The 13,383-nt window shown below is 33.8% G+C and overlaps 1 protein-coding gene across 4 annotated transcripts in view; it reads left to right on the forward strand.

The window, feature by feature from the left end:
* Window positions 1-13,383, forward strand: part of LOC139969242 (cGMP-dependent protein kinase 1-like) — a 156,106-nt gene that overhangs the window by 128,962 nt on the left and 13,761 nt on the right. For all 4 annotated transcript variants that reach the window (XM_071974155.1, XM_071974153.1, XM_071974154.1 and 1 more), the window contains 5 exons: window positions 924-1,060; window positions 1,865-1,954; window positions 5,545-5,686; window positions 6,763-6,926; window positions 13,082-13,267. In XM_071974155.1, the coding sequence (XP_071830256.1) occupies window positions 924-1,060; window positions 1,865-1,954; window positions 5,545-5,686; window positions 6,763-6,926; window positions 13,082-13,267 (719 nt within the window). The remainder of the gene's footprint in view (window positions 1-923; window positions 1,061-1,864; window positions 1,955-5,544; window positions 5,687-6,762; window positions 6,927-13,081; window positions 13,268-13,383) is intronic.

Below are 13,383 nucleotides of genomic sequence, written 5' to 3' on the forward strand. Positions count from 1 at the left end.
AAGTATGGGATGATTATTATGTATGGACAGTATAGTGGGGTCATTTATATGGACATGAGTGATGATTGAAAAAAGTATGGGATGATTAATATGTATGGACAGTATAGTGGGGTCATTTATATGGACACTAGTGATGATTGAAATAAGTATGGGATGATTACTATGTATGGACAGTATAGTGGGGTAATTTATATGGACACTAGTGATGATTGAAATGAGTATGGGATGATTAATATGTATGGACAGTATAGTGGGGTAATTTATATGGACACTAGTGATAATTAAAATGAGTATGGGATGATTAATATGTATGGACAGTATAGTGGGGTCATTTATATGGACAGTAGTGATGATTGAAATAACTATGGGATGATTAAAATGTATGGACAGTATAGTGGGGTCATTTATATGGACATGAGTGATGATTGAAAGAAGTATGGGATGATTAATATGTATGGACAGTATAGTGGGGTCATTTATATGGACACTAGTGATGATTGAAATAAGTATGGGATGATTACTATGTATGGACAGTATAGTGGGGTAATTTATATGGACACTAGTGATGATTGAAATGAGTATGGGATGATTAATATGTATGGACAGTATAGTGGGGTAATTTATATGGACACTAGTGATAATTAAAATGAGTATGGGATGATTAATATGTATGGACAGTATAGTGGGGTCATTTATATGGACAGTAGTGATGATTGAAATAACTATGGGATGATTAAAATGTATGGACAGTATAGTGGGGTCATTTATATGGACAGTAGTGAGGATTGACAGAAGTATGGGATTATAAAATATGCATGGAAAGTATAGTGGGATTATTTTAAATTGACGGTACTCTTCATATTAGAGTAAGCAATGACTGGCCTCTTGTTACCCATAATGCAATTCTTCATTCCTTTTTGCAGGTTAAAGTTAGTGGACATAAACAGACATATGCTCTAAAGCAGCTTAAGAAGAGACATATTGTAGAAACTAGACAACAGGAACATATTATGTCGGAGAAGAATATCATGATGGAATCTCGATGTGACTTTATTGTAAGGTTAGTGCTGAATTCATCATGAAAATAATGTAACCTTTTGACCTCTATGCTGATGGCAGTAAAGTGATAAACAGTGTGAGATGCTCTCAAGCCCATCATAGGTATGTATCACCTAGTCTTGGATGCATTGCATCTGAGAAATAAATGTTCACAACATGGATCTTTTCTTTAATATATTTTTGCAAGTTTTCAAGTTTTGGAGCTTATATGGTCAACACTTCAGTATGTTTGGATGTTTCATTTATTATTTAGGTGCAATGGAACATTTGCCACCCCTGACCCCTACCAACCTTCTTCCATGTGTGAGCTTTCAGTGTAAAGATGACATTGTTTACACTTCAAGCTCTTTTACCTGGGATAATATTCCTTTTGTAGAATATCCTGAACACAGCTCATTTGTAATTTAGCTTCTGTTAATTGAGCCATCTGTGAGTCAGTCTCTTTGCTTTACATACCATTTGTTATTTTTACAATGGAAATAGTCCTCCCATTGATAGGTGATATGAACTGTGGTTAGTGTGAAGAAATAGACAATCGGTTCATGACCTACAACTAGCTAAATGATAGATGCAATCGGATATGGTTTTATTCAACATGAACTGAGTGGTTAGTCCTAACTAGCATTTTCTACAATCATTGCTCGTTGATACATGTTATATTGTTTCTAGACAGTAAGAGATATACCTCTTATGTGTAAACTAACAGGATTGATAGATTGTTAAATGTTACACATCAATGACAACTTTCATGGTTAATCTTTCTTTGTCAAATTTAGCTTTTGACTTTCAACCGTTTGTACCACAGGTTATTTTGTACATTTAAGGATCAGAAATATTTGTATATGCTGCTAGAAGCGTGTCTAGGTGGGGAACTTTGGACCATATTGAGAGACAAGTGAGTGGAATTCCATTATTGAACTTTAACTTTCATCTGTAGAAGACATTAGAAAACATTAATAAGATAACTTTGAAGCAAACAGGTGTGATGTCATAGGAGCATATTGACAAATATCTCTCATGTTTTCTTAAATTAAACTCCGGTTTCTTACTTTCAAATTGGAATAGATCTCAATAGGAACACACGTCCTTCATTGGCATCTATATTCTTAACTTCAAATCCCATCAATACCAAGACCAAAGCAATAACGTTTAGCAAAATCAAAACGGTTGCTATCATTGTGCAGTGTAACATCACACCGGCTTGCTTGAAGTTCACTTTTGGTTAAGTTTGTAACAAATTTAATGAGCAATAATGCTGTTTGGGAATTGCTAATTTTCATCAGTATGCTTAGAATATGTTTCACATTCATCAGTCAAAAATTAATTTTCCTCTGAACTATTTGTTATGTGTGATTCTATCCTATCCTTTTGCGTGAGTCTCTCCTATTCTATCCTTTTGTGTGATTTATCCTATTGTTTGATTCTATCCTTTTGTGTGATTTTATCCTATTCTATCCTTTGTGTGATTATCTGCTTTTGTGTGATGCTGCCCTATTGTGTGATTTATCCTATTCTTTCCTTTGTTTGATTCTATCCATTTTTGTGATTCTATCCTTTTGTGTGACTTTATCATATTCTATCCTTTTGTTTGATTCTATCCTTTGTGTGATGCTATCCTTTTGTATGATTCTATCCTTTTGAGTGATTCCATCCTTTATTGTGATTTTATCCTATTCTGTCCTTTTGTTTGATTCTATCCTTTGTGTGATGCTATCCTTTTGTATGATTCTATCCTTTTGAGTGATTCCATCCTTTATTGTGATTTTATCCTATTCTGTCCTTTTGTTTGATTCTATCCTTTGTGTGATTCTATCCTATTGTGTGATTTATCCTATTCTTTCCTTTTGTTTGATTCTATCCTTTTGTATGATTCTATCCTTTTGTGTGATTCCATCCTTTTGTGTGATTCCATCCTTTTGTGTGATTTTATCATATTCTATCCTTTTGTATGATTCTATCCTTTTGTGTGATTCCATCCTTTTGTGTGATTTTATCATATTCTATCCTTTTGTTTGATTCTATCCTTTGTGTGATGCTATCCTTTTGTATGATTCTATCCTTTTGTATGATTCTATCCTTTTGAGTGATTCCATCCTTTATTGTGATTTTATCCTATTCTGTCCTTTTGTTTGATTCTATCCTTTGTGTGATTCTATCCTATTGTGTGATTTATCCTATTCTTTCCTTTTGTTTGATTCTATCCTTTTGTATGATTCTATCCTTTTGTGTGATTCCATCCTTTTGTGTGATTTTATCATATTCTATCCTTTTGTTTGATTCTATCCTTTGTGTGATTCTATCCTTTTGTATGATTCTATCCATTTTTGTGATTCTATCCTTTTGTGTGATTTTATCATATTCTATCCTTTTGTGTGATTCTATCCATTTTTGTGATTCTATCCTTTTGTGTGATTTTATTATATTCTATCCTTTTGTTTGATTCTATCCTTTGTGTGATTCTATCCTTTTGTAAGATTCTATCCTATTGTGTGATTTATCCTATTCTTTCCTTTTGTTTGATTCTATCCTTTTGTATGATTCTATCCTTTTGTGTGATTCCATCCTTTTGTGTGATTTTATCATATTCTATCCTTTTGTTTGATTCTATCCTTTGTGTGATTCTATCCTTTTGTATGATTCTATCCATTTTTGTGATTCTATCCTTTTGTGTGATTTTATCATATTCTATCCTTTTGTGTGATTCTATCCATTTTTGTGATTCTATCCTTTTGTGTGATTTTATCCTATTCTATCCTTTTGTTTGATTCTATCCTTTGTGTGATTCTATCCATTTTTGTGATTCTATCCTTTTGTGTGATTTTATCCTATTCTATCCTTTTGTTTGATTCTATCCTTTGTGTGATTCTATCCTTTTGTATGATTCTATCCTATTGTGTGATTTATCCTATTCTTTCCTTTTGTTTGATTCTATCCTTTTGTGTGATTCTATCCATTTTTGTGATTCTATCCTTTTGTGTGATTTTATCATATTCTATCCTTTTGTTTGATTCTATCCTTTGTGTGATTGTATGCTTTTGTATGATTCTATCCTATTGTGTGATTTATCCTATTCTTTCCTTTTGTTTGATTCTATCCTTTTGTGTGATTCTATCCATTTTTGTGATTCTATCCTTTTGTTTGATTTTATCATATTCTATCCTTTTGTTGATTCTATCCTTTGTGTGATTCTATCCTATTGTGTGATTTATCCTATTCTTTCCTTTTGTTTGATTCTATCCTTTTGTATGATTCTATCCTTTTGTGTGATTCCATCCTTTTGTGTGATTTTATCATATTCTATCCTTTTGTTTGATTCTATCCTTTTGTGTGATTTTATCCTATTGTATCCTTTTGTTGATTCTATCCTTTGTGTGATGCTATCCTATTCTATCGTATTGGATAATTCTAAACTTTGGGCTTTTATGTATATATATATATATATATATATATGAATTTGTTCTAATGAAAGTATCACTTGCATTCACTTTTCTTTGCACTTAAATCTTCACTGTTCTTCAGCTTGTAAGAAAAATTTGTATGTGGGTGAATTTAAGAAGCTCAGAGAATGTATTTTGGTTATTATAATTTAAATGGAAAACATGTGTAAACAGTAAATTCAACTCTGGGAATTACAAATCACTAGAGGACTATTAAGGAGGAGTGTAAAGACCTACAAATTCAGTTGGAAATTCTTTCAACCCTGAGAATGAGTAATACTAAAAAGCAAAAGTGGAAGCAAATGATGAGTTTGATCATAAAATTTATATAGGACAAGGTGAAATTTATAACAATTATAAAGAAGGAGTTGACTAAACATTCTCAGCTGAAAGTAAGGATAAAATTGACGCTAAATAGTAAAAGTTTTAAGTCAACCAGCCTTAGACTTGTCATTGTATTCATATGTCCAGATGGAATGTTTGGTGGGCTAAAGTATTATTATCGGGAGTAAAGATACTCAAATTAACTGAATCCATCTTGGTATTTACAGAATTGGGATGATGAAAGATATTGTCATTGAATAATCTAGAGACTTCTTCTAGTGTTGTCATGGAGATTAAGTAAAGTCAAGTCATTGACAGTGATAAAGCAATTGCTGGTAAGCACTCTTTGTGAATTCTTCCTTACAAAAAGTGTTGTCCCTGTTAAAAGACAGTTGAGCAATAATATTACTTGGCTGACATTACTGTTGGTCCCTTTCAGTCTCTCCCACTCAGTATCTGAATAATGTTCTGCAGTATGACTTCTTTTAGCCATGGTGTTAGGCTGAGAGGCAGTCACTTGACTGTTGACTTAAACATTCTTATTAGTAAAAAGTAAAATGTTAGCCAAACCATCACTTAAATAGGATGATGGAAATTGTGTGGGGAATTAAGAGCCACTGCAGATACCTACCTAACCATATGTCATGTACCTACCTACATTTTATTATTCAACCTCATCCTAAAATTTGCATGATTTTATGATTTTATATTTTTGGTTTTAAAGGGGATCCTTTGATGATGGTACAACAAGGTTTTATACAGCCTGTGTCGTTGAAGCACTGTCATATCTCCATGGCAATGGTATTATATATCGAGATCTCAAACCAGAAAACATACTGCTGGACAGTCATGGTTATGGGAAATTGGTGAGTGGAACCAAGAGGTTTATAAACTTCTATAGATTCTCTTAAAATACTGAAAATACAAAGGTTCTGACTACATTAACTGCTATGCATTGTTATTTAGATTGCAGTGGGCGATTTTGCATAACAAGTTCTGTTATAAGCTACCAGGTACTTTATTTCTTCAAGTTGGTAGAGGTCAACATGTGTCAAGTAGGTAATCCAACTTGTAAACATGTTAACTCTAAAATTAAAGCTACAATTAATCTGTGAGATCTAGCATACTATGAGTTTGTTTTGGTGAACATAGTTTCAGTTTAGTGAACAGGCCCAAGGGAAACCTGCTTCAAATAGTTGAGCTACTCTTGTGTTGGAAGCTTTAAACAGACTCAAATAGCTTGAAGGGGTCAACAGGTTGTCTTAAATGGTGTCAAAATTGGTCTTATTGTCTGTGATTTATACTAGATGACATTGTGTTTGGCAGTAAGTTGTGAAAATATTTCACTGTGTGTAAACAATGTCATGTAACTCTCATTCATTAATAATAATTATTAAAGGGATGGTTGGTGTCTGTCTGGTTGGTGTATATGTCTGTATTTCATCTAGGAAGACTGTTCTTTCTGGATAGTGAACCATTTTAAGTAATAGTAAAAGTAAAATCCTTACCAGTGAATTCCCCACAAGTGAGTGCTACAAATAAGAGATTGACATCTCTGATCTTCTCTGGTTCTCACTTACTTGTTGGACATATTTAACCCACTTGTACATAAGTCAGATGGTAAATTGTATGGCAAGGAATCACAAAGCCAACTGGCTTTCTTGTTCTAGTATAAATTAGACTGTACTGTGTAATTTTCTTTGAATGATTTAACAAGTACTACACATGTCTCTCAAGTTAGTTTCAGGTGGGATAATCAGTAACACTCAGTGTGTATAGTGTATTTTTATAGTGTAGCACATATAGCTATATGTTTATGGTACGATTATTGTTTATTGTACGATTATTGTTGCTATGATATTTTAATCTTAATGAGATGATATGTGTTTGGCTGCAACCTTGGGTAGTTAACTACTCTTTTCTGTCTTTTATTCATTGTCAGGTGGACTTTGGATTTGCCAAGAAAATAGGTCATGGTCGTAAGACGTGGACATTCTGTGGTACCCCTGAGTATGTGGCACCTGAAATCATCTTGAATAAGGGACACGACTTCTCTGCTGACTATTGGTCTCTGGGCATTTTAATGTTTGAGTTGCTAACTGGCAGGTAATCTTTGACCCTTTGAAATGTTGAGTTATTAACTGGCAGGTAATCTTTGACCCTTTAAACTGTTGGGTTACTAACTGGCAGGTAATCTTTGACCCTTTAAACTGTTGATTTTATAACTGGCAAGTAATCTTTGACCCTTTAAACTGTTGAGTTATTAACTGGCAGGTAATCTTTGACACTTTAAACTGTTGATTTTATAACTGGCAAGTAATCTTTGACCCTTTAAACTGTTGAGTTATTAACTGGCAGGTAATCTTTGACCCTTTAAACTGTTGAGTTACTAGCTGGCAGGTAATCTTTGACCCTTTAAACTGTTGAGTTATTAACTGGCAGGTAATCTTTGACCCTTTAAACTGTTGATTTTATAACTGGCAAGTAATCTTTGACCCTTTAAACTGTTGAGTTATTAACTGGCAGGTAATCTTTGACCCTTTAAACTGTTGAGTTACTAGCTGGCAGGTAATCTTTGACCCTTTGAACTGTTGAGTTATTAACTGGCAGGTAATCTTTGACCCTTTAAACTGTTGAGTTATTAACTGGCAGGTAATCTTTGACCCTTTAAACTGTTGAGTTACTAGCTGGCAGGTAATCTTTGACCCTTTGAACTGTTGAGTTATTAACTGGCAGGTAATCTTTGACCCTTTAAACTGTTGAGTTACTAGCTGGCAGGTAATCTTTGACCCTTTAAACTGTTGAGTTACTAGCTGGCAGGTAATCTTTGACCCTTTAAACTGTTGATTTTATAACTGGCAGGTAATCTTTGACCCTTTAAAATGTTGAGTTACTAATGTAATATTGTGACGAGCCCAGCTCCTCCGATAGTAATACTATATCGGGACTCGTGATAGAAAGGTACTGGGGTTATCTTGATGCCGTATTTTTGCTTCTTCAGGAGATGTCTCGAACGGGCGAAACAATGAGTTCACAGAAAAACAATTTGACAAGATCGGATTTGATTAATGATTCGGTATAATTTCTTCTCTGTCGATTCTCTTTACAAATAAAACTAAATTACAATGATTTGACTTGACTCCGTCAATTAAAAGGAGTGATGAAATGGTAACGAAGCAATGACGAACCGACGAACTGATGACGGAGTGATAAATTTCTGACGGAGTGATAAATTTGCGGGACATGCCGCCTTTTATACCTTACTTCTATAAAATCCCTCTGCGCACAATCAGTAGGCAGCCAATGAACTGACCATCCTGTATTAACTTAACGATATAAAAATAAGTGCGCTGGCACTGATCTGCCCTGATTGGTTGGGAGTTTGGAAGTCCATCCCCTTTCTATGGAAACTTCAATACCACGTGAGAGAACCTTCTCGAATGTTCCACAGACATAATGGAATCAATTTTGGGAAAAGGCCCTGTACCAAGATTCAATAAGATAGTTAAAACTTCTCGTGGGAAAACTGAATCCATGACCTAGATAAATACATAAGAGGCCTGTAAGGTGTCTCGATGGAGTGTTTCGGTAACATCAAAGAGATGGTATTACTATTTCATAACACTAACTGGCAGGTAATCTTTGACTCTTTAAACTGTTGAGTTATTAACTGGCAGGTAATCTTTGACCCTTTAAACTGTTGAGTTACTAGCTACCCTTTAAACTGTTGATTTTATAACTGGCAGGTAATCTTTGACCCTTTGAACTGTTGATTTAATAACTGGCAGGTAATCATATCAATTCCTTTCTTTCTAAAATGCCCTCTTACTGACCAACGTGTATGACTCATCACCTTGACCGAAAATCCTGTGGCTCTGTGCGGGCAAGTTGGTTGGACTATTCTATTCATCAGGGGGGTCTTAAACGATGTTTCTATAATCAGGATTGCATTAGATAAATTAATTGGTACTTACTTGCTTCAACATTTAATGATGCATATTCTACGGTCATTTTCTTTGAAATAATATTAAGTTCAATAAAATATGACATTTTGAAAGCGAATCTCGGCTGTGACGTTGTAGGTGAACACTGTGCATTGCGTGGCTGTACCCTATTGCAGAGTACAGGATACACATATATTACGTAACGGCGTGCCCACCGAAGAAAGCGAAACTTGTATTTTTCTTAGAAGACATTCGATTGGATTGTACTTGGTCCGATTGAAGATAGTGACCAATGAAAATGAATTTAACATCAATTTAAAGTTAAGAAAAAATCCTTTCCAAAACCGTTTGAACTAAATTTATCAATGAATATTCAAGAGGATGGTTACGCAAACAAAGTATGGCTATCAAATGGTGATTTTCTTCAGTATTTACTGTGAGTTTATCAATGAGGGTTTTGAGTTCGATATTTATTAACCTTGCATCGTAAATCACCCAAGTCCGGTGGAATTTTGAACTTTATTGTTAAGAAAATAACAGAACTTGAGAGACAAGACATTTCTCTGTTTAGTGCCGTTTGAACTAAGTTTTTTCGGTATTAACTTTTCACGTTATGGCTGTAGGAAAATGGTCTATATGGTAAAGTCATAGGCCTAAAACTGCGGCGGTCGAACTCAGTTCGCGTGCCCCACAGGGAATGGCGTTAAGGAATTGATATGCTTTGACCCTTTAAAATGTTGAGTTACTAACAGGCAGGTAATCTTTGACCCTTCAGCATAATAACCCATACTGCATCAAACTACCATTTATATGTCAAAGCAACTGCTTGAGTATTAGGTGCATTAGCTTTTTTAATAATAACCTGATAAAAAGACCTGGCGACCAAATGCTGGTGCTGGCTACCTTTGGATGTAAAGACCTACTACTAGGGTGGCTTTGATTGGTCAATTGCTACTGTTGGGTGTAAAGACCTACTAGGGTGTCTTTGATTGGTCAATTGCTACCTTGGTATGACTCATGACTCATCCGTATATGGCTTAATCTACCTTCAGAATCAACAATAAGAAAGATAAAAGAAGCCTCCCAAAGTATAGTCGAAGGATCAAAGGGAGGTACATAAGGTCTACATATTTACTCAAAACCTATATAAGACCTATATAGGACCTATATAGAGCTATGTAAGACCTATATAGATATATATAGACTATATATATAGACTATATAGATATATATAGACTATATATATAGACTATATAGATATATATAGACTATATAGATATATAGAAGACTATATATATAGACTATATATATATATAGACTATATAGATATATAGAAGACTATATAAGAAGACCTATGTAAGAGCTATATAGGAAGAGAACTCTATAAACATAATGACTCCCTGTTTTTATATGAGCAAAAGAGAATGTATTGCATAACAAAGAAACACCTGATTGCTTAATCATAAGAACAAGCTATGCATGCAACTGAACACTTATTATGCATTTAATTGCACAGTAAAAGTAAAAGAATCCTTTAAACTGCTACAGTACCAAATAGGTATGGATGCATTGGAGATCTTAGTCAAACATCTTTCTTTGAAATATGAGAAAGAACAATAGATTGTAGTTCAGGTAGAGAGTATAAAACTTAACTACTTTGTTGGTGTGTGACTCCTGCTTCTCTCAAACATCTGTCTTTGATATATGAGAAAGAACAATAGATTGTAGTTCAGGTAGAGAGTATAAAACTTAACTACTTTGTTGGTGTGTGACTCCTGCTTCTCTCAAACATCTGTCTTTGATATATGAGAAAGAACAATAGATTGTAGTTCAGGTAGAGAGTATAAAACTTAACTACTTTGTTGGTGTGTGACTCATGCTTCTCTCAAACATCTGTCTTTGATATATGAGAAAGAACAATAGAATGTAGTTCAGGTAGAGAGTATAAAAACTGAACTACTTTGTTGGTGTGTGACTAATGATTTCTTTCAAACATCTGTCATTGAAATATGAGAAAGAACAATAGATTGTAGTTCAGGTAGAGTGTATAAAACTGAACTACTTTGTTGGTGTATGACTCATGATTTCTCTCAAACATCTGTCTTTGAAATATGAGAAAGAACAATAGATAATAGTTCAGGTAGAGAGTATAAAACTGAACTACTTTGTTGGTGTGTGACTCATGCTTCTCTCAAACATCTGTCTTTGATATATGAGAAAGAACAATAGAATGTAGTTCAGGTAGAGAGTATAAAAACTGAACTACTTTGTTGGTGTGTGACTAATGATTTCTTTCAAACATCTGTCATTGAAATATGAGAAAGAACAATAGATTGTAGTTCAGGTAGAGTGTATAAAACTGAACTACTTTGTTGGTGTATGACTCATGATTTCTCTCAAACATCTGTCTTTGAAATATGAGAAAGAACAATAGATAATAGTTCAGGTAGAGAGTATAAAAACTGAACTACTTTGTTGGTGTGTGACTCATGCTTCTCTCAAACATCTGTCTTTGATATATGAGAAAGAACAATAGATTGTAGTTCAGGTAGAGTGTATGAAACTGAACTACTTTGTTGGTGTATGACTCATGATTTCTCTCAAACATCTGTCTTTGAAATATGAGAAAGAACAATAGATTGTAGTTCAGGTAGAGTGTATAAAACTGAACTACTTTGTTGGTGTATGACTCATGATTTCTCTCAAACATCTGTCTTTGAAATATGAGAAAGAACAATAGATAATAGTTCAGGTAGAGAGTATAAAACTGAACTACTTTGTTGGTGTGTGACTCATGCTTCTCTCAAACATCTGTCTTTGATATATGAGAAAGAACAATAGATTGTAGTTCAGGTAGAGAGTATAAACACTGAACTACTTTGTTGGTGTGTGACTAATGATTTCTTTCAAACATCTGTCATTGAAATATGAGAAAGAACAATAGATTGTAGTTCAGGTAGAGTGTATAAAACTGAACTACTTTGTTGGTGTATGACTCATGATTTCTCTCAAACATCTGTCTTTGAAATATGAGAAAGAACAATAGATAATAGTTCAGGTAGAGAGTATAAAAACTGAACTACTTTGTTGGTGTATGACTCATGATTTCTCTCAAACATCTGTCTTTGATATATGAGAAAGAACAATAGATTGTAGTTCAGGTAGAGTGTATAAAACTGAACTACTTTGTTGGTGTGTGACTAATGATTTCTTTCAAACATCTGTCATTGAAATATGAGAAAGAACAATAGATTGTAGTTCAGGTAGAGTGTATAAAACTGAACTACTTTGTTGGTGTGTGACTAATGATTTCTTTCAAACATCTGTCATTGAAATATGAGAAAGAACAATAGATTGTAGTTCAGGTAGAGAGTATAAAACTTAACTACTTTGTTGGTGTATGACTCATGATTTCTCTCAAACATCTGTCTTTGAAATATGAGAAAGAACAATAGATAATAGTTCAGGTAGAGAGTATAAAAACTGAACTACTTTGTTGGTGTATGACTCATGATTTCTCTCAAACATCTGTCTTTGATATATGAGAAAGAACAATAGATTGTAGTTCAGGTAGAGAGTATAAAAACTGAACTACTTTGTCGGTGTATGACTCATGATTTCTCTCAAACATCTGTCTTTGATATATGAGAAAGAACAATAGATTGTAGTTCAGGTAGAGTGTATGAAACTGAACTACTTTGTTGGTGTGTGACTAATGATTTCTTTCAAACATCTGTCATTGAAATATGAGAAAGAACAATAGATTGTAGTTCAGGTAGAGTGTATAAAACTGAACTACTTTGTTGGTGTATGACTCATGATTTCTCTCAAACATCTGTCTTTGAAATATGAGAAAGAACAATAGATAATAGTTCAGGTAGAGAGTATAAAAACTGAACTACTTTGTTGGTGTATGACTCATGATTTCTCTCAAACATCTGTCTTTGATATATGAGAAAGAACAATAGATTGTAGTTCAGGTAGAGAGTATAAAAACTGAACTACTTTGTTGGTGTATGACTCATGATTTCTCTCAAACATCTGTCTTTGAAATATGAGAAAGAACAATAGATTGTAGTTCAGGTAGAGAGTATAAAACTGAACTACTTTGTTGGTGTATGACTCATGATTTCTCTCAAACATCTGTCTTTGAAATATGAGAAAGAACAATAGATTGTAGCATAGTTTGCTTTGCATTACCAACGTGGTTTGCAGGGGAAGTACAGAAATGAATCAATTCTGATGAGCCATCTGCCATAATGATTCATAGTTTGATTCTGCATCTCCTTTCTTATATATATTTTTTTCTTTTAACAGTCCTCCCTTTACAGGATCAGACCCAATGAAGACATATAATATCATCCTGAAAGGCATGGACATGATTGAATTCCCTCGGAAAATTGCTCGTAATGCTGCCAATCTCATAAAAAAACTGTGTCGTGATAATGCTACGGACAGGCACGGTTACCAGAAAAATGGCTTGAAAGATATCCAAAAGCACAAGTCAGTAGTACTTTTGTGATGTTTTATTTTTAACTTGGAGATCTGAACAATATGGATACTATCATCTCTCATTTACCTCCCTCCTCCCAGCTTAATTTTAGGACAGATTACACAGT

Source organism: Apostichopus japonicus, chromosome 6 (genome assembly GCF_037975245.1).
Source record: "Apostichopus japonicus isolate 1M-3 chromosome 6, ASM3797524v1, whole genome shotgun sequence".
In the NCBI taxonomy this organism is placed as follows: Eukaryota; Metazoa; Echinodermata; class Holothuroidea; order Aspidochirotida; family Stichopodidae; genus Apostichopus; species Apostichopus japonicus.